Source organism: Thunnus thynnus, chromosome 18 (assembly GCF_963924715.1).
Source record: "Thunnus thynnus chromosome 18, fThuThy2.1, whole genome shotgun sequence".
NCBI classification, from domain to species: Eukaryota; Metazoa; Chordata; class Actinopteri; order Scombriformes; family Scombridae; genus Thunnus; species Thunnus thynnus.
In genome coordinates this window covers 3434010-3458830 of record NC_089534.1, presented here as the reverse complement: position 1 = coordinate 3458830, position 24821 = coordinate 3434010, and the positions used below count along the sequence as shown (strand labels likewise).

General features: G+C 37.3%; 2 protein-coding genes and 1 long non-coding RNA gene across 4 annotated transcripts in view; all 3 read right to left on the bottom strand.

The window, feature by feature from the left end:
* Nucleotides 1–8926: 8926 nt before the first annotated feature.
* Nucleotides 8927–9650, bottom strand: LOC137169628 (uncharacterized). Its single transcript, XR_010924501.1, has 3 exons — nt 9563–9650; nt 9443–9471; nt 8927–9268 (listed from the first exon to the last, which is right to left on the bottom strand). It is a non-coding gene; the product is annotated as an uncharacterized lncRNA (long non-coding RNA).
* A 242-nt stretch (nt 9651–9892) lies between these two features.
* LOC137169205 (uncharacterized) overlaps nt 9893–24821 on the bottom strand; it is a 46288-nt gene continuing 31359 nt past the window's right edge. The window contains exons 1-4 of one of the 2 annotated variants that reach the window (XM_067572248.1): nt 12376–12494; nt 11858–12166; nt 11484–11750; nt 9893–10078 (exon numbers count right to left, since the gene is read on the bottom strand). In XM_067572248.1, coding sequence (XP_067428349.1) covers nt 9981–10078; nt 11484–11750; nt 11858–12166; nt 12376–12436 — 735 coding nt within the window. In that variant the 5' untranslated portion in view covers nt 12437–12494 and the 3' untranslated portion in view covers nt 9893–9980. Of the gene's footprint in view, nt 10079–11483; nt 11751–11857; nt 12167–12375; nt 12495–24821 lie in introns of those variants that run through there. The other variant, XM_067572246.1, reaches the window with a different exon arrangement.
* Nucleotides 16537–21881, bottom strand: LOC137169125 (uncharacterized). The gene is made up of 6 exons (XM_067572122.1): nt 21564–21881; nt 21152–21421; nt 18898–19089; nt 18546–18632; nt 18429–18457; nt 16537–18255 (listed from the first exon to the last, which is right to left on the bottom strand). Exons 1-6 carry the CDS (start codon nt 21832–21834, stop codon nt 18172–18174), a joined length of 933 nt encoding a protein of 310 aa, XP_067428223.1. The 5' UTR covers nt 21835–21881; the 3' UTR covers nt 16537–18171.

Sequence of the window (24821 nt, the reverse complement as noted above, 5' to 3'; positions counted from 1 at the left end):
ATAATGAACATATTTGGAAATGTTCATGATTCACTGCTCACATTATCCAAAAATTCAGATGTTTAGAAAAAGTTTAGAAAAAGTTCCCTTTAGGCCTCGTTGAGTGAATCTGTACTTTGCAAGTTTGTGTTTGTTAAAATCTTTCCCTCATGTGCCCCTTTTACCATAATTAATCCCAACCAAGCCTGGCCTCCCCCCACTCAGTGCCTGGACAGAATGTAACCATGGAGACAGAGTTGGTGGCGATGGAGAGGACTCCATCTCCACGGTAACGGCAGTAGAGCTCCCAGTCCTCTGAATCCATCTCTTAGGTCACTGTTAGTGGCTTTCATTTAACTACTGACCTGCCAGTGAGATACAGCAAATAAATCTGTGTGTGTGTGTGTGTGTGTGTGTGTGTTTGAATGAGAGGGAGATCTCCACTATAACACTAGTTTTTTGAAAGGGGTTTTGGGTTGGTGCTAGATATTACTGTTGTTTCAGCAATTTATTGACTTTTTCAACTTGTGCAAGGTCCACTCCACATTTAAATATAGTTAGTTCAACCTTTTCAGCCAAATTGCCATCAATATATTATAGTATTACCATGCATTTACAATTAGAAATAACTTGAGAGTGAGGTTGTTCCATTTGTTCAGCATCTGATATGCTAGTTTTGGGGGGTTTTGGCCACACTAAGGGTCTGGTTTGATGAATGGCAACGTTGATTGGTTTGTCGGTCCACCGCATTGGTCCAAACTGAAATATCTCAACAATTATTGAATGGATTCCTCATGACTGTGGTTATAGCCTAACAGTGAAATGTCTTAACATCTTCTTGATGGAATGGCACAAAATTTTATCCAGATGAATCCTAATGACTTTGGTGATGCCCTGAGTTTTCCTCTAGCACCACCAGGAGGTTCACATTTGTGGTTTTGAGTTAAATGTCTAAAAAAAAAAACATTAGATAGATCTCAGTGAAATGAGTGTTCCCCTCAAGATGAATTGTAATAACTTTGGTGGCTCCTTAACTTTTCACCTAGCGCCATCATCAGGTAAAATCTCTCAAATACTTTGGTTACCTGGAAAACTAACAATATTCCTATTAGCCTCAACTGTATCAGCAAATGCTAGCATGCTAACACACTAAACTAAGATAGTAAACATACCTGCTAAATATCAGCATATTAACAATATCATTCTGAGCATGTTAGCATGTTTATGTTAGCATTTAGCTCAAAGCACCACTGTGCAAAAGGGCAGCCCCACAGAACTGGTTGCTGACTCTAGTCTCGTTTTTTTTTTAACTCTTGATATGTCTGATGGAAAGCTGGTTCGTATTGTGCTTGTATTAACTGTGTGGTCAAACTATTTTAAGTAGTATTTTAAATGCAGACATTTTGTTTAAATTTATAGAGAATAAGAGTGAGTGACACCCCAAATAGCACCAAGAACCCTTTCTACAGATCGACATACCTTTGTTCATGCTGACTTGTTACAGTGTCAGGATACTGACTGAAATCAAATCATTTATCATGTTTCTGAAGCTCTGTTGTCCTGCTGCAAGTTTGTATTTCAGATGTTAAACTGGAGCTGGCCTGTAAATGTGATGCCAAACCAGGAAGGAGCACCAATTACAAAGTGAAAGAGGTGGAAAGAGTAGCCAGAAACTTGAAGGATGAAAGTAGTAATACAACTATGTAAAAATACTCCATTTCAGGTAAAAGTGATGCATTCACAAAGCAAAATGTGAAGTATTTAAAGTGCCCATTATGCAGAAATTACACTGTATATTAGCAGCATTTTAATGTTGTAGGTTGGGGAGTTAATTTCTTCAACTTGAATTACTGCTTGATTAAGTTAAGTTTAATCGATTTTGTATTAAAATAAACTATACAGCTGTCAAATAAATGTAGTGGAGTAAAAATTACAATATTTCTGTAAATAAATGTAGTGCAGCAGAAGTATAAAGTAGTATTAGATGAAACTTGAGTAACAGTACTTTTGTAAATATACTTAGTAACTTTTCAGCTCAGTAAAATAAGAAGTTTGGGCTTCAATTCTAAGGAGACGGTTGCTGCAGGGTCACAGAGAGGAGATCCAGATCCTGAGCCTTCACAAACATTAGGACCTGGTTGGTTGGCTTGTAGACTGTCTGACTGGCCGACTTTCTGACTGGCTGACTGACCCACGTGTTCAGGTTTGCATACATTTCTGCTTTTGTTCCAGTTGGCTGGCAGTCTGGCTGTCTGGTGGCTGACTGGTGGTGCCCCACAACCAGTTAATCTGAGGATTACTGTCAGGACAGTATAGCCATCGAGCAGCCCTCTCCTGGGGAGCTGGAATCTGTGTGTGCATATGAGTGTGTATGGTTCAGAATACCATTACCCTTTCAGAAGAGTTCCAGCTCATCTAATCCCTTTTTAACATCTAAAAGGTTAAAACAATGGCCTCTTTCAGGTATCCCAGAATCGTGTTGATTCATTTTATTTCATTCTTGCAGTTTTCTTTTAATGGCCAGCATGAACGGAAGGAATGAAAACAGCTTTAAGTGTTCATAGTGTTCATATAGGCACCTGACTGTTGTTTTAGGAGACTTTTGTGAACCTATCCTTTAATGCAGACTCAGACAAATTTTGAGGATCCCTTTACCTCACATGAAAGGTCATCAGTTGCCTGTGACCGTAGGTTACCTCTTCCTTCTGGACTCTGGACTAATCCTTTTTGTGTAAAACAACCTTTGTCTTGTCTGGATTGGACTAAAAGTGATTAGTGCTGTAGTTGCTGAGTCGCCGTTATACGTAGGTCTGCAAGATTTTGAATCACAAAAATCAATCTTTGTTTTTGTTATTTCAGTTTCAGAGGAAGTTATTGGGAATATAATTTTGCTAATCTCTGAGTAACAAGTTTAAGTGTTGCTTTCTTAGAAATAAAACACTCCGCTCACCACCCTGCATCATGTGTTAGCATAACTTCCTAATCACTGTGCTGCTGATCTCATTAAAAGATCTAGTAAGGCAAAGAAAAAGCTTAATCTGTACTCTTTGTACATTGTAAAGGTAGACAGAAAAGTACTGGGAGACTGAAAATGAGGCCGATTTTTTTAACTTGACCACTTTTCTGCATACAAACATTACTGTATGCTCACTCAGTCATTCTGTTTACTCTCATTTGTAGCTGTTCAAGCAAAGAACACACAAAACATTTTTCATGCATTTTATGTGGTTTTATTTCACTCTGATCTACCCAGTTTAGTCTTTTTGTAACTTATACTTGAAAAATGATACAACAAATAAAGTTATTATTATTTACAGTGACAGTGGCAGTGCATTTACAATATATTTACATGAAAAAAATAATGATTGCCGGTACTGTGTTGTTGGTCAGCGCAGATAAACATAAAGCTCCTTTCATAGCTCCGGTCTCCCGTGTGATATTCTCTCACACCCAAGTCTCACACACTCTATAATGGAGAGAGAGAGACAGGGACAGAGGGATGGGGGGTCTCTTTAGTCTCATGCTTCAGTAGTAATTTGTCAGCGGGCATGAATGGGTTCCTTCATCAGTGATGGAGACAGCAACAAGCAATCTGAGGGCAATGTGTGTGTGTGTGTGTGTGTGTGTGCACTAGTGGGGGTCCAGTCTCAGATTGGAGTTTGCTTTAAGCCTCTTGTAGCCCAGATTGCTCCTTTGTATGGGCCCACCATAGGCAGTTCCCTGTCAGCCAATCAGACTCCACAGAGCCCATTACTTCACTCTCTGGCGGGGGCTGTGCCAAGTTGGGCCAGCATCCATCCAAAAAAATGCTAATTTGAAGAGAGCAGTAAAGCAGGACAAAAAGAAGAAAAGAACAATTCTTTAAATCAAAAAAGGTCAGTTTAGCACTTGACAGCATTTTTAATAACCGATTAATCATTTTCAGTCATTTATCAAATGAAAATATCAAACATTTCTCACATTCATATCAGCAGCCCAAAATCACAAATTTGATCTTTACAATCTGTCTGAGAAAATACTTACACACAATACAACACATCAAAAAATCAAAAGTTCATAAACTTTAGATTTTATTGGCCTCATGACGTTTCTTCTAGCGCTGCCAACAGGATAAACCTCCAACAAGTTCTCTAAATGAAACGGCCAAACAGGTTGTTTTTCCATGGTCTCCAGGTTGACATAGAAGTGTTTTCTAATCCGCCACCTCTTTCGGCAGTAACCTGCAGGACTACGTAATTTATCTTTGCTTTCCAAAATTGTTACAAATCACTGTTAAAACGTAATGACGTTTTTATGATGTGACAACGCTGTGGTTAATGTCTGGTTAGGTTTAGGGAAAGGTCATAGTTTGGGTTAAAATAATAAGTTTGTTAAGGTTAGAGAAACACGTGTGGGTTGAAGTTACTACGGTTAGGGTAAGTTAGGCGACCTTTGTCATCATGGTTACAACAATAACCACATGGTTGTTAAGGTTAGGGAATGATCTTAGTTACGGTTTCTCTTGCGGTTACTATCTTGACTCTCGGTTGGAAACGAACAGTGGTCTCCTGTCTCATCCCTGATTTCATCGGATTCATAAGATTTCCTCCTGTTCCTGTCATAATTCCTACAAGCTGCTAGATGTCACTTAAATGTACATATAGCTCGCTCTGGACACTGACATTTACAAGCTATTGTGTCATTTTTCGTGGGAGGACAGTCTCTAAACTCCATACTTTTCACTGCTTTTGGTTTATCAAACTCTGTCATGTAATGAACGCTTAACATTGCAATCAAGATATCTCTCTCCAGATATGCTCTCAATAGTCATTATTGATTAAACCTGTTTAAACACTGCTTATTCCTACTTATTAAATTTTGTGTATCCTGTTAGCCAACAGCTACATAAGAAATGCATATGTTGATTTTGATGTCAGCACACAATATTTCCCTTAAGTTAGGAATACCCATATGGGACAAAACTCTAAAATCTATAACACTTGACATTTGAATTATTAACGAGCAGCCACACACCAACACTGCAGCACTCGCCCTTTCTAGAGCTACAGAGCTGCTGTCTAGGAAGCTAAAAACTGGTTGTGTGTGTGTGTGTGTGAGCATGTGTGAGTGTATGTGTGTGTGTGTGCGTGCCTACAGTATGAATGAGTTGGACGGAGGCCAGCTATTGACATCCTGGCTGCATGGCTGAGTCTCCACTTCCAATTAAAATTTCACCCACAAAACGAGAGTTGTACATTTCCCACTGGAGTAAAGCTATTGTGTAAGAACACAAAGCTCTGATTATTGTAGTAGTGATGAATTTATGAATGGGAACAAAAGATGGCGGTCACTGAAAAAAGTGTCTCATCATAGTAAGTGTCATGGAATTTGTCACTGTGTGTGTGACAGGGTGTTAAAGAATGTTCATAAAAGAAGTAAATCATAAATGTATCTTAAAGATGGAGCGATGGTGGAATGTATAGTTGATAAGATGCTCTGTGTCATACACTATCACCGCTTTCAGGTGCTTTCCTGTCTCCAAACATAAAACTTGTGTTGAGAATTAAAGTTCATTCTTGATATTGGGAAAAAAAAACAGGCGTAATTCAAGGTCAACTTACTACCTTTTTCCTATGCCTTTAACAGCTGGGGACTGTAAGGTGGAGTTGAAAGCTTCAGAAAAAGCTAGTTAGTGAACCTTGAGTTGTGTGGCTCAAAGGAAATTAAACAAAAAAAGCTCATTTCTGTGCCTTTTTGACTGGGAAAGGATTATTTCATTACTTTTTTTTTTATCACTTTTAACCATACCAGCAAGCAAGTTATTCTGTTATGGACAGTTTCATCTGAACTCGTACAGCTTATAACTGTTGTTAAAGCAGCATTTCATTGTTTATAGTTTAATATGTGACAGATTCATGTTAAATAAAGTCTCGATGATGCTGCTGAAAGAACAAAAACATGTAACCAATCTACAAATAGTAACTTTTTGTTTTGCGGCAAAACAATCTACCTTCCATCTAATACGCACACAGCCAAAGACACCTGACCCTGCATGTTGCACTTTAAACATGAGGATGTTCCTGGTTGTCAACTGTGTTTCCTCATTGGGAACAGGTTTGGCTTATCTTGCTTGCTTGCTTGCCAGGACTGCACTCAATGCAACGTCATCATTTGCAGCAATTTATCAGACTTTGGAGCTGCAACTTTTTTCACATATGCAGTAGTACTCTTGAAGATCTGTAAATTCAGTGGAGTTTTCCTTTAATGTGGACAGGTGAGACTCTATTTTAAATTAAAGAGGTAGATGACAAAATTCCCAAATTGTCGCACAGTCCAAAACAACAAATAAAACAGTTGACTCTTGCAGATTCCAAGGTCTCCACCATCTCTCTCTGCACCATCAGCGTAAGTAAACATCTTCCAGGTGTGTTGTACAGTATGAGTAATGAGTCAGACCCATCCCCCATCTCTGATCCTCCAATCTTTTCCTACACAGTGCCCTAAATCCACCAAACTACACTTCTAACACTTTCAATCAAAGCCCCATTTTACCATTCTCCTGCACCTGCAAACCACAAAAACCATGCTCATTTTAGGAATAGTGTATACTCTACATACTAGAGGTACAATAGTGTATTTTGTATGTGTCTGTTCACTGTCATATGGAGATTATGTACCTACATTGTGTGTACTTTGTATTTTTGTGTATTCAGCTGTATTCAACACTTGACCTCAAAACGAATTTCCTGTTGGGGACAATAAAGTGTATCTAATCTTATCTTACTGTATTACAGAATCAGGCTCACAAGTTGGCTCTGCATAAATGTCTTTTGCAAGTCTGGTATGGATCATAACAACACAATAAACTGCACAATCAGCTAACTTTTTAAGGCTAAAAATGCCTCCAAACCTCAGTTTGTAACATGAAATAAGCTGAAAGACACACAGACAGAAAGACATAAAAAGGGTTTCAAACCCTGCTGACATCATATGTTTCCAGATAGGAAACAATATAAGAAATCATTTTTAAAAATTTTTGTCCCGCATGTAATGTAACTACAGTATTATGTAAACTATTGGCACAGATCCAGCAGTTGTCACTTTACCTTAACTGGATAATCTCGATGTCCTTGAGTGCAGTATTTCATCTTTATTGTATTTATTTTCATATTGCTGATTAATGCTGCCTTCTTGGACAAGTTTCTCTTGAATAACTTATTTTATTAAAAAAGGAAACTTTATGATTGCTGCATGTTTCCACAACAGTTTTTAGGGCCATGATGAGTCCAACATAAATTCATCAAAGTAAGTAACTGTAGGAAATCATGAGACGAAGCACTTTTGTCACCAAACTTACTGAACCCCCACAGTTCCTTTCTTTTATCCTTTTATTCCTCGTACTCCTTCTCTTCTCTGAACAGACCGGCCATATTGCAAAGACATGTAACAAGCAATAATTCTCTAAAGGAGAGCAAGGAGGTTAATCTGACTGTTAATGCTTAATCTCTCCGTTCTTTCCTCAATCCGTCCCTCCTTCCTCCATCATCCATCCATCCATCTATCCGTTCCGATCTCCCAGCCCCCCACCCCCACCCCCCCCTCCATCCCTGTCTGCTCTGTTAGCAGGGTCAGTGGGTTTGCCCTCAGGCGGGTTTGTACAGGAGGAGCGGGGTAGAGGGGTGTGGCATGTTGACCAGTGTCTTTGATCACTATGGGGGTTACAACCCTTTTTATTCCACCTGATCAACACTGTACTGACCTTGTGGTCCGACCCCCAGCGGTGCACAGGGAAACCAGTTTTACAGAAATGTTCCCCTCTTTCTCAACCTTTTTCCCCCTCACTCATCTAGTTGAATTGTTTAATTTTCCCCTCATTGTTGTAACATGTTTTAAATTTGCACAGTTACAACCCAAGTGGTGAACAAGTAAACACAAACAGAATAAATAGAAAGCATTGTGTAACTCATTATTAAAATGTATTTGCTGTGACCAAACAACATTTACACAAAACCAGATACGAAATGGAAAATTAACAAGAAAAACTAGAAGAGAAAAGAGAAAATTTAACTGTAAAAATGTGATGAAAAATTTGAACCTTAAGTTTTTTTTTCACATTTCTTTTTCAAACCTGGGCCAACTGTTTGTATGTCTGTTAGTTGCCAAATGTCTGTCATAAACATTTACTGGACAGCTCTTATAAGATGTTCCTATTATTTTGTCTACCCCTTTACATCAAAATATTTCTAAAGTCCTGCATGTAGATAGTGAGGAAATGTGCAAAAATCCAAAAACATACAAATAACATCAGTGTAGTTTGTAGGAAACAAATTAACCCATTGTGTAAAATGTTACAAACAGATGTATTAACAGTTTGATTTGGGTGAAATAACAGGTGAAAGCTCACAGGTTGGTTTATTAACTACATCAATGCTGCCATCTGCTGGTTGTAATGTGGTATTATCGTCTTGTTCTGAGTGGGCAGTGTTTTGTGTAGTGGAGGATGCTGACATGTCGCAGCAGGTTTAAATAATAAAATTCATGACGGTTGAATTTCATGTCAAGGATCACTGGGGCACTCGATAACAACTTGTCATGTTAGTAGTGACATCTGAATGCACATTTTCTGCTTTACACTCAGTTTGTAATTCATTAACACGCTTCTGATAAATTATTGGTCTCTACATTGCTACACTATTTTGCCAATTGCCTACATTGAAAACACTTTTCAGATCAGAGCAATATAAATAGGCCGCAGGTAGACATTTGGTTTGGTCAAAAATGGAGGCCAGCAAGGAAACACAGAGAAATACTGGCCAGTAATATAATATCAGTTATAATAAAGAGAAGACAGTTACTGACTCTATTAGAGCTCCCAGCTCAGTTAAGTCTGTTCTACACAATTTAAAACATATCTCACTCAGCAAACATGTTAAAAACAACACAAAATGAAGGTAACTTAAAAGTTTGTTTTCTTTACAAATAATAATAATGATAAATAATAAAACTGAGACAAAGCTACAGTGTAAAAAGTAAACTTTAAACATTTGTTTAAATTCTTAAAATGGGTGAAAAGTTTGACAAAACAGTGCTACAGTTAAAAAAAGAATCAGCCACCTAAACCCACCAAAACACAAACAAAGGCTTTAACTTCTCATATAAAATCTGATGAAATGTTATTTAACTGCGGTGGACTCTGGTGAGTTGATGTTGGTGTGAAAGTTGTTGATCAGTGGAGTCTGACAGTAGCAGAAGGTTCTCCATCGTTTTCATAGTCCACTGTACCTTCATCTTCATCTTCATCATTATGCACCTGTGAAAATTAACACAACACACCTGAGATTCTGAGATTAAATAGAACAAATAAACAACCTTTGTTTCAGACTAATACAGTCAACACTGTTTATTCTTATTGTCTTTATAGAATCACAGTAAATAGTGAACTACCACAAACATAAACATTCGAATATTCAGTTTTTAAACTCACAGCATTGTCATCCATCTGTGATTTGTTCACTGGAAACACAAAAAAAGAGTTTAGCTTCATCAGTAAAAATCTGTGTTCATCAAAACTTCTTGTTCATAAACGTTCTGTGAATGTTCTCACCTTTAATTCTAGTCCATATGTTGACTGACACAACAATTACTATGAGTGCAGTTAAACCCACAGACACGACGATGAACCTCAACAAAACTGCAAAGAGAATTAAAACATTAAAAACATTTTTCACTGTTTAGACTCCTGTAATTAAAAGATGAGAGAAATACAGTATATACAGCATGTGTGTTTTTTATAACCTGAAAAATGTTGCATTTATCACTGCTTCATTACAATATTAGTACAATATAGTTCAATATTTGAACTGAACTGTGAACTAAGTGTATGTTGCTACAGATAGGAAGCACCAAAAATACAAATGATGTTGTGGATTTTGCTCACCTGGACAAATAAAATACCCAAATACCAAAAAACTGTGGTATCTCCACCCACAGCCAAGACTCAGTCTGACATTCATATGTTAGACTTAGAGAGATACAGGTGTGAATTCACTACCTTGTTTTGTTGGAGTATCATTGGTTGTTGGTGTTGATTTTGTTGTTGCAGCTCTTTTAGTGTCCTCACCTGGACATGAAAAAAGTACAAAAGAGAAAGACAGAGAGATGAACTGGAAGACAAAAGAACACTTTGTCATTCATTCCTGTTGGTGTTGATGTTGTGGATTTTACATCCTCACTTGGACAATTTAAATACCCAAATACCAAAAAACCGTGGTGAGAAAATACCCTTCAATAAGTTAAGGGTGATTGTCTCCACCCACTCACCACCAACACCACTTCTTTTCCACTGCTGTATTTCTAACTACCTCATGATTATGATCATGATCTCATCATGTAATGCTTTTAAAATGTGAAAACACGGATGTAAGATGGTACAAATTTCACACTAATCTGCTGTGGGGCAGAGACATCTGTCTGGTTAAATAACAGTTACATACAAGTGATTTTAAAGCAAATTAACTGATTATGAAGCAGAAGTATGTTTCTGCTTTAAAATCAAATCAGATTCCATCATGTTTAACAACAGACAGGATTCATGGTGATGATTGACAGCACACATGAACAGACAGATGAAGAGTCAAACTTTGACTCTTGATGCTCAACATGGTGCAACATGGTGATACTGCAACAGCTGGCAAAGAACAGATAAGATGATGTTGTAATGGTCTGAGACCTGTTAGTTCCTCATTGTATCTGATGTAAATGTTCCTGAGAACTGAAGGGGAAGTGTTTTGGTGAGAATGTGGTAACAACAGCAGCAGAGCTCTGGAGGTTTTACTCTCTAACAATGATGAGATAAACACAGATCTGATTGAAACATTAGTGTATGGAATATCATGTTTGTATTGTTGGATGAAAGTCTGAAAGAATTGGCTCCGTTTCTTATAATAAATGTACATGAGAAAATGGTTTATATGGTTGCTGACGAAGGCAAAACACACAGCAACTTAAGAAAACACATGCAAATGGACAAAACACAAGAAAATCAAGAAAACATCCTCATCAATTTGAAAACACATGTGCAGCATTTAGAAAACATTCTGCAAATACCACAACACAACACATTACAGAAAGACAACGGAAGTGTTTCCAGAGGACACTTAAGAGTGATGAACACGTCAATAATTCATAAGAGAAACATTGTTAAAACACAAACGAGGCTTCTTTCCTACCGTAGTAAGGTAGACAACAAGCTACAACCTTATTTTCAGTGAGCCGTCCTCTGAGCTGGACTAATAACATTGTTCTCTATGTACAGCTGACTGTGAGACGAAGGTGCAGAGACCGAAAAGAGACACTTCAAACATTATTCAATAACTTCACTCTTATAGTGTCCCCAGAATCACTTCACACATCAATGGTCCCCTGTTAGTTATACAACAACACTTAGTTTGGAAAGAAGGGTTAGAGGTTATTGAATATTGATCTCTCATTATTGAACTGTAGTTTGTTATAATTCATATTCTCACCTGAGGACGGAGGACTGAAGGTAAACAGATGTTCTTTGTTAGTGTAAACATCTGTCACTTTACACTGAAATATCTCAGGATATGTTGACTTCAGCTTGAGATGAGAAGTAGGAAATCTCACTCTACCATAGCAGCCATCCTGTGATATTGTCACGTCTTCATCCACATCGTTACGCTCATTCAGCCATTTCACTGTGTGTCTACATGAATCATGTGTCCTCACAAAGCAGGACAGCGTCACCTGCTCACTGTCTTCATGTTTATTCACTGGTGAAGAACATAAATACAAAATTGCTTCATCAGTTATTGTTATGTTTCAGTATATTGTTCTAAAAGACAGTTTCAGCTGAAAACTTAATAATGTAAATACTCACTGCTAATAACAGACAGAAGAACCTGAGTGTCTGGTCCTGATATGTTCTGTCGACAGTAATAATCACCAACATCCTCTTGTGTGACCTTCTTTATAATCAGAGAACAGTTCGCTGTAACACTCAGTCTGTCTGATTTAACTTTGGTATTTTCATGAATCTGTCCATGTTTGACCAGATCCACTGGGTTTGAACTACTGAAGAGCCAGTTAGTATTGTCACATTTATCCTGATTGGCTGTCACACTTTCACAAGGCAAAGTGGCATCATCTCCATCTCTGATAATAAAGGAGGAAAACTGTTCAGCCAGTGCTGTGATAAGAGATGACAGAAATATTAATAATATATTGAAATATGAACATGTCTTTTATACTGACAGATAGCATGAAGAAAATTTTAGATTCAACAGAAGTTTGCAGGTTGTAGGAGTCTACTAAACTAAACTAATCAGTTGAAAAACAAGCAGCTGTTGACTGTTTTCATCCAATAAAATGTTTCTGGTATGTTCTATGTATCCTTACCTGTAATCTGAAGCTCCAGTATAAGAAATAAAAACATTTTAATCCATCTGAATTCAGCCATCGTGCCTCTCTGTCTACTTTTTCTGCTCCTTCTCAGCTATTAACTGTCAGAGTCTCTGAACGGGTGCGTGTTGAAGAGAAATGTGTCACTTCCTCATAGAGACTTCCTTAATAAGTTTTATATATATACATAATATGTAATTTATAGCTTCATAGACAGATAAATTGCACTGATGTGAGGATGGTTACTTTAGAATGATGAGAAACAATTTGACGATTTTTATCTTAAATGAGTAGGAAACTACAGGACCCATAAAGTAAAATGTTACCAAGATTTTCTAAAAATACAGCAGCAGAGGAAGCTGTGACTCATTGCCACTGGTGTGTGGTCAGACCACTTCCCTGACACAAAGAAGAAACAAGAAGAGTGTATGATGTATTTGCTTTAATCACTCTCTAAAATAATGCACTAAACACAAATATTAATTTTGACACCATGTGGGGATGTCACATGATCACATCCCACCTCTGCTCAGTTTGCTTTTTGACACTTTTGTACCATAACAAAACAAAACTGAACAAATTATTACACTCTAAAAAATAACAGATACATGCTTTATTTATTTATTTATTTATTTATTTCTAGATTTATTTTTTTAACTTATTTCTGTATAGTAGAGATTTTGAGTTGAGATTTATATGTTTTTTGGATTGATCTTTTGTTTTGTGTGTATTTTGAATTATCTTTTGTTTGTGTGGTTTGCTTTGTGTTTTCTTTGCATGTGTTTGTTGAATCTCCCTGTGATTATCTCTCATCACACCTGTGCACAGTATTGCCCGTTGACCAAAGCGGAAGGACAGACAGACACAGGAGACCAGGAGCCACAGGTTCGACACTCACTAGCCTCCCCAAAGTTCCCCTCAAGGCACGACCGAGGAAGAAACAGCAGTGAACCACAAAGAGCAGACAGTACTGCAAGGTGTCCTCCGCTGAACCCATGGATCAGAAGATGAGCCACAGGGGCCTGAAGCCCAGCAGCCCATGTCCATTTGGCTTAAATACTCCAGCCTGGACTGGTAGCGTGTTGTTAATGCCCAGGAAAACCGTTAATATCCATGTTTTGCAGTAGACATCAGGTGTGCTGGCTGCTGGGCCAAGCAAGGGGTGGCAAATCTGAGCTGGTATATCTGCAGGATACTGATGGTTGTTGTCTGTTTCCCAAGATGAGTGGAGCACTGGAGAGTGGGCCATGGCGGACGCAGGACAGCGGGTGCTGGCATTCATGTTGGACTGGTGGAGGGACACTAACAGTAATGGACTTGCAAGCTTGTTTGTTTAAGGAACATTTTAGGATCCTTAGACATTTTATATTTGCTGTTTACTTGTTGTTGTTTTATAGTAATATTACCAGGGTTTTTGATAGTTTTTAACATTTTTAGTTTTTAAAGTTTTGTAATAAATTATTCTTTTACCCACCTCTTAGTGTCGGCGCCTTGGTTGCCCAGTGTCGCTCTCTACCCAATATAAAGAACCCTTAAAATTCAATTCCCCTTCCCCCTCCCCTTTACATATGTCTACATTTCTTCATTTATTTATTTCTGTATTTCTGTGTGTGTACGTTAACAAGCTTGGATGTCCTAAACTGAGACTAAAGGCCAATCAGTTACAGAGCAGCGATCGCTTTGGCTCTACTACTGCTGCCTTGGTTTGACCGTGGCCCTCAAAGCTCCGTCTTGAGCGACGGAGGAGCCGAGTGACCGTAGCAGTTTCTGAAGGAGGACTCTAATATACGTCTTCATTTATGAGCATTTTTAACTGGAGTGTAGCTGCTGTTGTCTGTTCGTACACATACTGAGGTGTCTTTTTGGCTTTTTCTTCAGTAAGTTTATCATTGTCATAAGCTAACCTGTGTTAGCTAGCTAATCTATGCTAGCTAACCTTAACCTACTGTAAAAATCACAGCCTGGCAGGGCAACAGTTATTTACTTATAAATTAGATTTTAAGTTGGCAAGGCAACTTAATAAGTATTTAACCCAAAAAAGTGCATTTTAATATAAATATTAAAAAATATAATTCAGCCATAGTTCTTGAAAAGTTTGTAATTAACATGTAAACAAGACATGAAGCGACTGTTCAGCGTGAAGAGAAATCATTGAGAAGTGACTGAATGTGAATAATAAAGGAGGAAAGTTAGTTATCTTTTGTATTTCTGTGGTCACACATACTTACACTGAGCTCAAACTGATCTATGTACAGTTAATTTGCACATGTGATTGTATTGTATTTACAGAAGCAGCCTGTGCTACAGTACAGTGCAGAAGATGAAGACACCTCTAACCTGGACAGCAGACCTTCTACTGCAGGGGTTCTCAACTGGTCTCACTCTGGGACCCACATTTTCCCATAGTCAAGCACATTTATTTTTCAAAAATATCCTTCGAAAACACACCTGTCATCTTTTTTTAACATAAATACATATATTTACATGTGCAAAGTACATTTCAGAGCACATTGTTGAGAAAATGATGAGAACTGCATGTATACTAAAATAAATATCAAAACTGCACAAAATAAATAAGGCCACAAAATTATATATTTTCACTTATATACTTATATCGTTCCATCAAAGCTAAGGGTCATATTTGCATTTTGCCATTTTGTCTCCGAACATCAACACAAACTTAAAGTGAACGTCAATCAAATGATGGCTACCGTGGCTACGGCACGAGAATGCTGCATGTCTCTGACGCATGCCTGTCAAAAAATTTTTTTTCAAAATAAAAGACAAGTCCAACATCAGATGCGCATTAAAAAGTATTTGTTTATGACCAGCTGTCCGCAAACCACCGAGACGGGTCCACAACCCACCAGCTGAGAATCACTGCTGTACTGTTCATGTCCACTCTGTTACCGTCTTCGAAAGAAAAGTAGAGATGGACAAAAGTTTGAACATTCACAGAAATCATAAACATTTTATTAATGCACTTGTTACCTGAGCAGACCTGGCTGTGATTCTTCTTTTCTTTTTCTAAGTACTACATTAATACAAAATCATATTACCATGCCGGTGCTTCCCCCGCATTTCTTCATTTTCACAAGCAGATGGTGTCATTGTACCTCAGATAAACACAAGGTTACAGGTTCATCTCCTGGTTTCTTCTATGAGGCATCTTCATGTTCTGCTCTCTTTGTCTCATTCACAATCAAGTGGAATTGAATCTAATTTTCCTTTTATGTGAATTGTGCAAAGTGGCTCCTTTGATTCATTCTACCAACTGCATGCTGGGATTGGCTTCAGCCAGCTCTTTTTAGAAAGGATGAGATCAGTTGACTGTTTCTTGTTGCTTTTTCAAAACTTAAATATGTCAGATTTCAAATGTTCCACCATGAATAATCTGCTGCTCATAGTCCTCCAGTTCATCATCAAACCTCACTGGTCTTTTGGCAAACCATCAACCATCTAAACCTCTCAAAGACCAGACTATCATAAACAACATCCTGCAAACAAGATCAAGATAAGAAACTCATCTCCTGCTTTGCCACTAAAGACCACTGACCCTGGCACCTCTGACCCTTCAAATTTATTTATGTACTTCTACATTTATTACATTTATTTATTCTTTTTCTAAGTACTACATCAATACAAAATCATATTACCATGCCGGTGCTTCCCCCGCATTTCTTCATTTTCTTCATTTTCACCACTAAAGACCACTGACCCTGGCACCTCTGACCCTTCAAACCCTTAAAGAGCAGCAACATGGAAAGACCAATTCACACCCCAGTGTGAGCTGATAGCACAACTTGGATACATCACCCACCATTCACTATCATGACTCATCTCTAGGAACCAGTCACCCACAGAGACTAGCTGGGAGCAACTTTAATCTTAAGCATCTTTCACACATGCAGTCTATCCCTGAAATGTTCAGGAACATTTCCTGCATAGAGTCATGTGTGAATGGGAGCAGGGGTCGATATTCAGGGAAATCTCTACCACCTGTTTCCCACCTCAAGAACTTTCACATATGAACTCCAGACAATGTCTGGAGAATCAGGTTCAGAAATTTTTGATTTCACAAATTCCTAAAGTTTAGAAACAGCTTTTTATTTCCAGAAACATCAAATTAATACAACAGCAATGTATAGTTTGAAGTGAGGCAGTTTCAAGGACAGGTTCACATTTTTTCAAGTCTGTCTTTAAACAACAGTCAGGTGCCCATATGAACATTGAAACAGGTTTTGTTCGCTGTAATCAAAGATCCTTTTCTAACATGCTTCCAGGGTCAGAGATGAGGAACAAAATCCTCGTTCTGTACAAAAATACATTCCAAAGTTTATCTGAAGTTAATATGAGGCTTCAGCACTCAGAGTTAATCAAATCAAGTGGGAATCTCCTAAAGTTACCATCTTTTTATTTCCTTCTTTGTGTTATTATCTGTCCACTGCAGCTCAGCAAGGAAACACAGAGAAATACTGGCCAGTAGTATAATATCAGTTATTGTGAGGAAACCTGACCAGAGTGGCTGGTTACTTGGTTGGAGGCAGACACAGGAAACCTTATACAGGTGTCACTAGGTGGTTTATTTACAAGAAAAAGTGACACCATGCTACACATGTAACAAAAACAAAACAATATGTTCAAAAAACAAAAAAACACTGAATAGTTAACTTGGTCTAACTGATCAAAACTCAACTCATAATAACTCAATTTATATTAACTTATCATCATGTGCACACAGCTACACACTGATGTACTATCCCCCTGATAGCCAAAAAGCAACTGCTTAAATAGACCCTTCCATCAGCAGTCCATCAGAGGCAATCTGGACTGTACTATTGCTGCAGGTACATCCCATGCCTCTCCTAAAAACAGGTAAGAGATAAAGTTATTCAATCTTACTAACCTCCAAGGTGAAACACTTTTCCAAATAACAGACTTGCAACCATACATAAACAGATCAAAGTCACAGTAAATAATTTACTTAACATAATTTACTACCACCCCCCCACACAATCCAACCCAGTGACATCACCAATGATGTCACCCAGTGTATAAATACAGGACATTGTTGGATGCCTCCTCCTTTTGTCTGTGGAGCACATGATGGGTATGGTAAGTAGCACAGAAAACATATGATTGAATTATGAAACGCGGCACTAACCCAATAAACAATCAGTAAACTTAACAATACTTGTGTGTTTTACTCTAACCAAAAATGTTGCTGGTATGTGAACTGTAACCAAACATAATGCAAACCACAAACAAACCCGGGATAGTAGGTGTCTGCAAGTTACAGATTGATCATGGACATATGGCTGAACAAACAATTAACAAGTATGGTTAAATTCATAAGCTATGTGGCATTGACAGTGAAAGTAGGGACAAATGGTGTATTCTCACCCACTTTGTCACAGTTATAATAAAGAGAAGGCAGCTACTGACTCTATTAGAGCTCCCAGCTCAGTTAAGTCTATTCTACATAATTTAAACATATCTCACTCAGCAAACATATTAAACAATTCAAAATGAAAGTTACTTATTTGTTTTTCCATACAAATAATAACAAAACTGTGACAAAGCTACAGTGTAAAAAGCAAACTTTAAACATTTGTTTAAATTCTTAAAATGGGTGAAAAGTTTGACAGAACAGTGCTGCAGTTAAAAAAAGAATCAGCCACCTAAACCCACCAAAACACAAACAAAGGCTTTAACTTCTCATATAAAATCTGATGAAATGTTATTTAACTGCGGTGGACTCTGGTGAGTTGATGTTGGTGTGAAAGTTGTTGATCAGTGGAGTCTGACAGTAGCAGAAGGTTCTCCAACGTTTTCATAGTTCACCGTACCTTCATCTTCATCTTCATCATTATGCACCTGTGAAAAACAACACAACACACCTGAGATTCTGAGATTAAATAGAACAAATAAACAACCTTTTTTTCAGACTAATACAGTTGACACTGTATATTCTTATTTTTTTCACAGAATCACAGTAAATAGTGAACTACCACAAACATAAACATTTGAATATTCAGTTTTAAACTCACAGCATTGTCATCCATCTGTGTTTTGTTCACTGAAAACACAAAAAAAGAGTTTAGCTTCATCAGTAAAAATCTGAGTTCATCAAAACTTGTTCATAAACGTTCTGTGAATGTTCTCACCTTTAATTCTAGTCCATATGTTGACTGACACAATGATTATTATGAGTGCAGTTAAACCCACAGACACGATGATGAACCTCAACAAAACTGCAAAGAGAATTAAAACATTAAAAATATGTTTCACTGTTTAAACTCCTGTAGTTAAAGATGAGAGAAATACAGTATATACAGCAAATACAAATCTACTTATGACATTTAGAAATATTTCTCTTATTTTTTGTACTTTAAACATCAAAGACTGAGAGACAGAAAGAGAGAGAGCGGTGAGCAATAACAAGGTTTGAGACTCAGACATGTGTGAACACACTGACTGAGATTAACTGAATAAGACAACAAGTTGTTAAATCACTACCTTGCTGTTTTGTTGCTGTATCAATGATTGTTGGTGTTGGTGCTGTTTGGTTCATCATTGCCTTTGTGCTTTTTCCCATTGTTGCTGTTGTTGATTTTGTTGTTGGTGTCGATGTAGTTGTCGGTAATTTGGTTGTTTTTGTTGATTTTATTGGTGTTGATTTTGTTGTTGCAGCTCTTGTAGGATCCTCACCTGGACATATGAAAAAAGAACAAGAAACAGACAAAGAGATAAACTAGAAGACAAAAGAACATTGTTTGGCTTGACTTATTCACTTTTTCCACTTATTCTGGTTGGTGTTGATGTTGTGGATTTTGCATCCTCACCTGAAGGGTGTTCCATCAAGCTGGCTAAAGGAAAAGCCTGACTTATTTCGATTAGCCTCGCTAATTAAAGTGAGAGCTCTGTTTCCAGCTCAGTAACCATGGTAATTTATTCAGCAGAACTAGCTGCTTCGTAGCAGGCTAACTGTCAAGCTTAATTTAGCTGTATGTCAAAGAATGTTCGACAGATGGAAACAGACTCTCAAAGACTCTCACAGTTCCGTCAAGTGTCTTTTCACACTCGTATCACATAAAATAGAAGACAGTGAGGGACTTTTACAAAAATACTTAATTTAATCCCCGTTTTATTCATGGTCACTTCTGTGTTGGATTGAACCCTATTATTTAAAAACTTAACATTTATAATTTAAGAAATAAGTGTGCCAACGTTGTTTTGAAGTTATTTATTCATTCACTCATTTTGTTCAAGCTGTGAAGATAAAAAGAAAATTAAATAAAGTCCAAACCATGACCTTCTGCTGTGTTTAAATGTATACAGTGATCAGTTGTTTATATGGATCAAAAAGCTCGGGATAGAATCATTTCTGTACAAAATTTATGCTGTTTGAATAATTTGCCTATGGAAATCAAGTCGTCTGCATACAGTAGGGATGTGCAGAGAGCCCAGTATTTGTATCTGTATTAGCTGAGGCAGCAAAATTATTTGTATTTGTATTTGAGTAAAAGTGGAGAGAGGCTTAAAAATCCTGTTTTAGTTTTTATTACTCTTTAAATTTTAGAAAATTAAGGTGTTACAATAAGTGTTCCTGAATAAACTACCTTACAAAGGAGGTCCCCACACCGGGTCTTGAACTGGAGTCTCCCAGATCATAGATGACTGCGCTGACTACTGAGCTAAAACTTTACTCATCGCATTATTTGCTTCAAAAATGTGTACATACTGTGTTGTACTGTATTTTGAAACAGTCAATAAAATTCAGTAAATAGTGAAGCTGTTCATTTCATTACTTTATATGCATGTAAACTGATAAATATACAAATGTCAATTAGATGTTGTTCTGCATGAGAAATAAACAGAAATCAGTTATAATAATCATCCACTTATAGTGATATTTGAATCTGACAGACGTGATCACCATAAGCGGTTTACACTGTATTTGTATCCTTAAGTTTCTTCATCTCCAACTTCCTAATTTTTAACTTTCATTGCTTGTAACTGGACATCCTGTGAAAGAGAAAATGTGTCAAAGAGCAGATGATAATGTTGGTAAGTTGGTTCTCTCAAGTTGCCTACACCATAATTTTAAACATACATCTGATATTATCTAGCCTACTAATAATACAGCCACAGTCAGTGATCTGAATGCCCATTTATTAACAACTAAAGATAAAACCATGAACAGGGACAAGCGCTGCTGTTCACTTTCCCCATGCAGACTCATCAAGCCAGATGGAGGGATCGAACCATCAACCTTCTAGCAAGAAGTTCACTCTTCTAACTTTTAGACCATCACTACCCGCCTACAGGTATAAATTTAATCTGTCATCAATTTTGTGCTAAGACATCTCCCTCACCTGCAGCTGTGTTGCCTTTTTTGGTGAAGACTCCTTTATATTCTTCATATAGTTACATCAGCAGGTTTGTTCTGCTGTTGAGAAGAACACCACTCTAGTTTTCCCTTTGTGACATAGTATTGTCATTTTCGACAATCAAAATGGCAATGACTAGACTTAGTGTTGATTAGACATGGCTAAGCTGCGTTAGTGGAGAAGAGTTTGAGCCTCAAGTGAAAGCTGATATTAATTCTAGCCAGGCTTTTTCAAGGAAGCGCAGCTTTCTTTAGCTGCGTTGATGGAACACCCCTCTGGACAAATGAAATCCCAAAATACTAACAAACTGTGGTGAGAAAATACCCCATATTAACCATCTACACAAAAAACTGAGAAACTAAATGAGGCAGTTTACTCACCTGAAGACTGAGAGCTGAGTGTAAAGAGCTGCACTCTTCCAGTGTAAGTCTCTGTCACGTTACACTTGAATAACTCAGAATACTTCTCAGGAAGATGGGAAGTTGCAAACATCAAAGCAGCAGAGCAAGTAGACTGTGACTTCATAACGTGCTGAGTGTTCACATCCTGGTCATTACCCTCATACACCCACTTCACTGTCTGTGTGCAAGGTCCACGTGTCGACACAGAGCAGCTTAACATCACCATATCAGTGCTCTTATGTTCAGTCACTGGTGAAGATGGAGATATTGTGAGAGAAAGACAACAAGTGTCAGATTAACTTCATCACTGTAATCATAATTATTGTAATGTTTCAGTATATTGTTCTAACAAGACAGTTTGAGCTGAAAAATGAATAATGTAAATACTCACTGGTAACAACAGACAGATAAACCCGAGAGTCTTGAACTTCTTGTTGTCCTGATTTGAGCTGTCTGCAGGTGTAATAACCAACATCCTCCCTTGAGATCTTGTTTATAACCAGTGAACAGTCCACTGTAACACTCAGTCTGTCTGATTTATCTTTGGCATTTTCACCAATCTGCCCAAGGTTAATCAGCTCTACTGCTTTGTTTTTTGAAACAAATAGCCAGGAAGTCCTGCCACATTTATCCTGATTAGTCATCACATTTGCACAAGACATAGTGACTTCATCTCCATCTCTGACAGTGATGTAGAGGGAAGTTTGTCCAGTTACTGCTGCTGAAAATTGAAGAGAGAAATTGATAAATGATATGACTGTAGCATGAATGTTCAAAACAAACAGCATATTTGACTGTCTCAGTAAAATGGTTATTTAATAAAGCACCATTTGTAATATCGCAGATTATTGTATTTTACATGTAAACTGAAGCCGCAGTATCAGAAATAAAGACATTTTAATCCATCTGAGTTCAACCATCGTGCTTCTCTGTCTTTCTCTCCGTCTTCTTCTCATACTCTTAGCTCTCAAAGGGCAGAAATACACTGTCTACTTCCTATCATGAGTAAAATGTCTCCTCCTCATTGTGGCTTCAGTCTATGTTTCTCACCTGTAACTTGATAACTTTTTGTGAGCAGAGCATATTAATATCATTATATGGGGGATTCGATATTATAGAAGTTACAGATGCTTGTCTCCACCCACTCACCACCAAAACCACCTCCTTTCCACCACTATATTTCAAACTACATCATGTTTATGACCATGAAATTAATTTCACACTAATCTGCTGTGGGGCAGAGACATCTGCCCTCATTTTTTGGATCTTTTGATTACTGCTAATGAAAAAAGAAATTTGGAGACATCTATTGATCGAAAATAAACTGACAGAAACACCATTTTACACTCTACAATTTTCCACCCTGACCATATGATCAGAAATTTATCGGCATGGAAAGAGTGCAATCCAATCCAAGATGAGGAAATTTGAACAACCAGCTGTTAAGAAGGGAGGTTTTTGAATTTATGAATTGAATACAATTGAACCATATGGACTTAATGAAACACAGGATTTGAGTTATTTTCTGTGATATGAAGATAGTAATTATATCTCTCTCCACAGGTAATTTGGATCCTTAGAGAGAGATGAGCCACTAGGTCCGCTAGCACTCACCTTTCCCATTTAGTGGTGTAGAGGGACCGCTGTGGGACCAATAGTCTGCTCTTCTAAGGAAATTTAGCTTATCCTATTCAGTCAGTTGTTTATGACAGTTTTTTTTTATATTAAGTTAAATTGATGTAAAATTGTGTAATTCTTGTACGTCTGTGCAATATTAATCATGCCATGTTTTTTGAAAATTGTAATTTTGTGTAATATTACTGTTATGTTCTTTGTAAAATTCTTGCCTTTGAAACATTTTGAAAAAATGAAAACTGTGATAATTAGTCATATGACCCATATGTATTTATCACACCTGTGAGTAGTAATTTTGCTGTGAGAACCCGAAGAAGCTACAGGCAAAACGCATTGTTCGCTCCTAATAAAGTCACAGTAAACTTTGATCTTCACCTAAGATGTTCCTGCGACCGACCAGCACCTGATTGAAAATACTGGGTATGCATGAGGAGTTCTGTTCAAAATTACATTTCTATCATGTTTAATAACAGACAGGATTCATGGTGATGTGTGACATCATGCATGAACAGACAGGTGAAGCGTCAAACTTTGACTCTTGATGCTCAACATGATGCAACATGGTGATCTTGTAGCAGTTGGGGGAGAACAGATGGTGGTGTTTTAGTGTTCTAAGACCTGTTAGGTCCTCATTGTATCTTTGAAGGAAATATATGTGACAACTGAAGGGGAAGTTTTTTGGTAAGAATGTGGTAACAACAGCAGCAGAGCACAAAAAAATAAATAAATAAAAACATCATTGTGGCATTTGCGAAAGTTTGGGCACCCTACATTCTCGGTATTCAGTAACACCCCCCGGGCAGATATTACATCTTACAAACGCTTTTACAAGGGCAAACACGCTGCAACTTAAGAAAACATCTTCATCAATTTGACAACACACGTGCATCATTTAGAAAACACGATACAAATACCACAACACATTACAGAAACAACAACAGAAGTGTTTCCAAAGGACACATCAATAATTAATAAGAAAAACGTTGTTTAAACACAAATGACGCCTCTTTCCTACCATAGTAAAGTAGACAATGTGCTGTAACCTTATTCTCACCTAAATGAGCCGTCCTTTAAGCTGGACTAATAACATTGTTCTCTATGCACAGCCGGCTGTGAGACGAAAAGAGATACCTCAAACAATATTCAATAACTTCACTCTTTTAATGTCCCCTAAAACTGTCCAGTCACTGTTGTGATAAAGAGGTGATAGAAACATGAATAATAAACCAAAATGTGAACATGACTTTCATACTGACAGATAGCATGAAGAATATATTGAATTCTACAGAAGTTTGCAGGTTGTAGGAGTCTACTAAATTCATCAGGTCAAAAACAAGCAGCTGTTGGCTGTTTTAATTAAATAAAATGTTTATGGTATGTTCTATGTATCCTTACCTGTAATCTGAAGCTCTAGTATAAGAAATAAAGACATTTTAATCCATCTGAATTGAGCCATCGTGCCTCTCTGTCTGCTTTTCCTGCTCCTTCTCAGCTATTAACTGTCAGAGTCTCTGAACGGGTGTGTGTTGAAGAGAAATGTGCCACTTCCTCATGGTGACTTCCCTAATAAGTTTTCTGAAAATGTAATTTGGTAATAATCATGTTTTCACATTTCACCATATTTGTTGAATTATACAGTACAGTTGTAATTTATAGCCTTGCAGACAGACAAATTGCACTGTTATAAAGATGGTTACTTTAGAACGATGAGAAACAATTTAAGGTTTTTTTGAAAAATGATTAGGAAACTATAGAACCCATAAAGTAAAATGTTGTAAGATGTTACAAAATGTTGTAAAATACAGCAGCAGATGAGGAAGCTATGATTCAGTGCCACTGGTGTGTTGTCAGACCACTTCTCTGACACAAAGAAGAAACAAGAAGAGTGTGTGATGTATTTGCTTTAATCTCTCTCTCTAAAATAATGTACTAAACACAAATATTAATTTGCAAGAAATCTGAAAGAAACATTAAACATCAATTGAATTTTATTTTAAACTGTGAAACTGTACAA

Coding starts and splice junctions, on each gene's coding strand:
- LOC137169125 (XM_067572122.1), bottom strand. CDS start 21,834: ATGTCTTGTGCAAATGTGATGACTAATCAGGATAAATGTGGCAGGACT. Junction 18,458..18,545: donor CATATGGACTAGAATTAAAG/GTGAGAACATTC, acceptor TTGTGTTTTCAG/TGAACAAAACACAGATGGAT. Junction 18,256..18,428: donor CACAGATGGATGACAATGCT/GTGAGTTTAAAA, acceptor TGTTTTTCACAG/GTGCATAATGATGAAGATGA.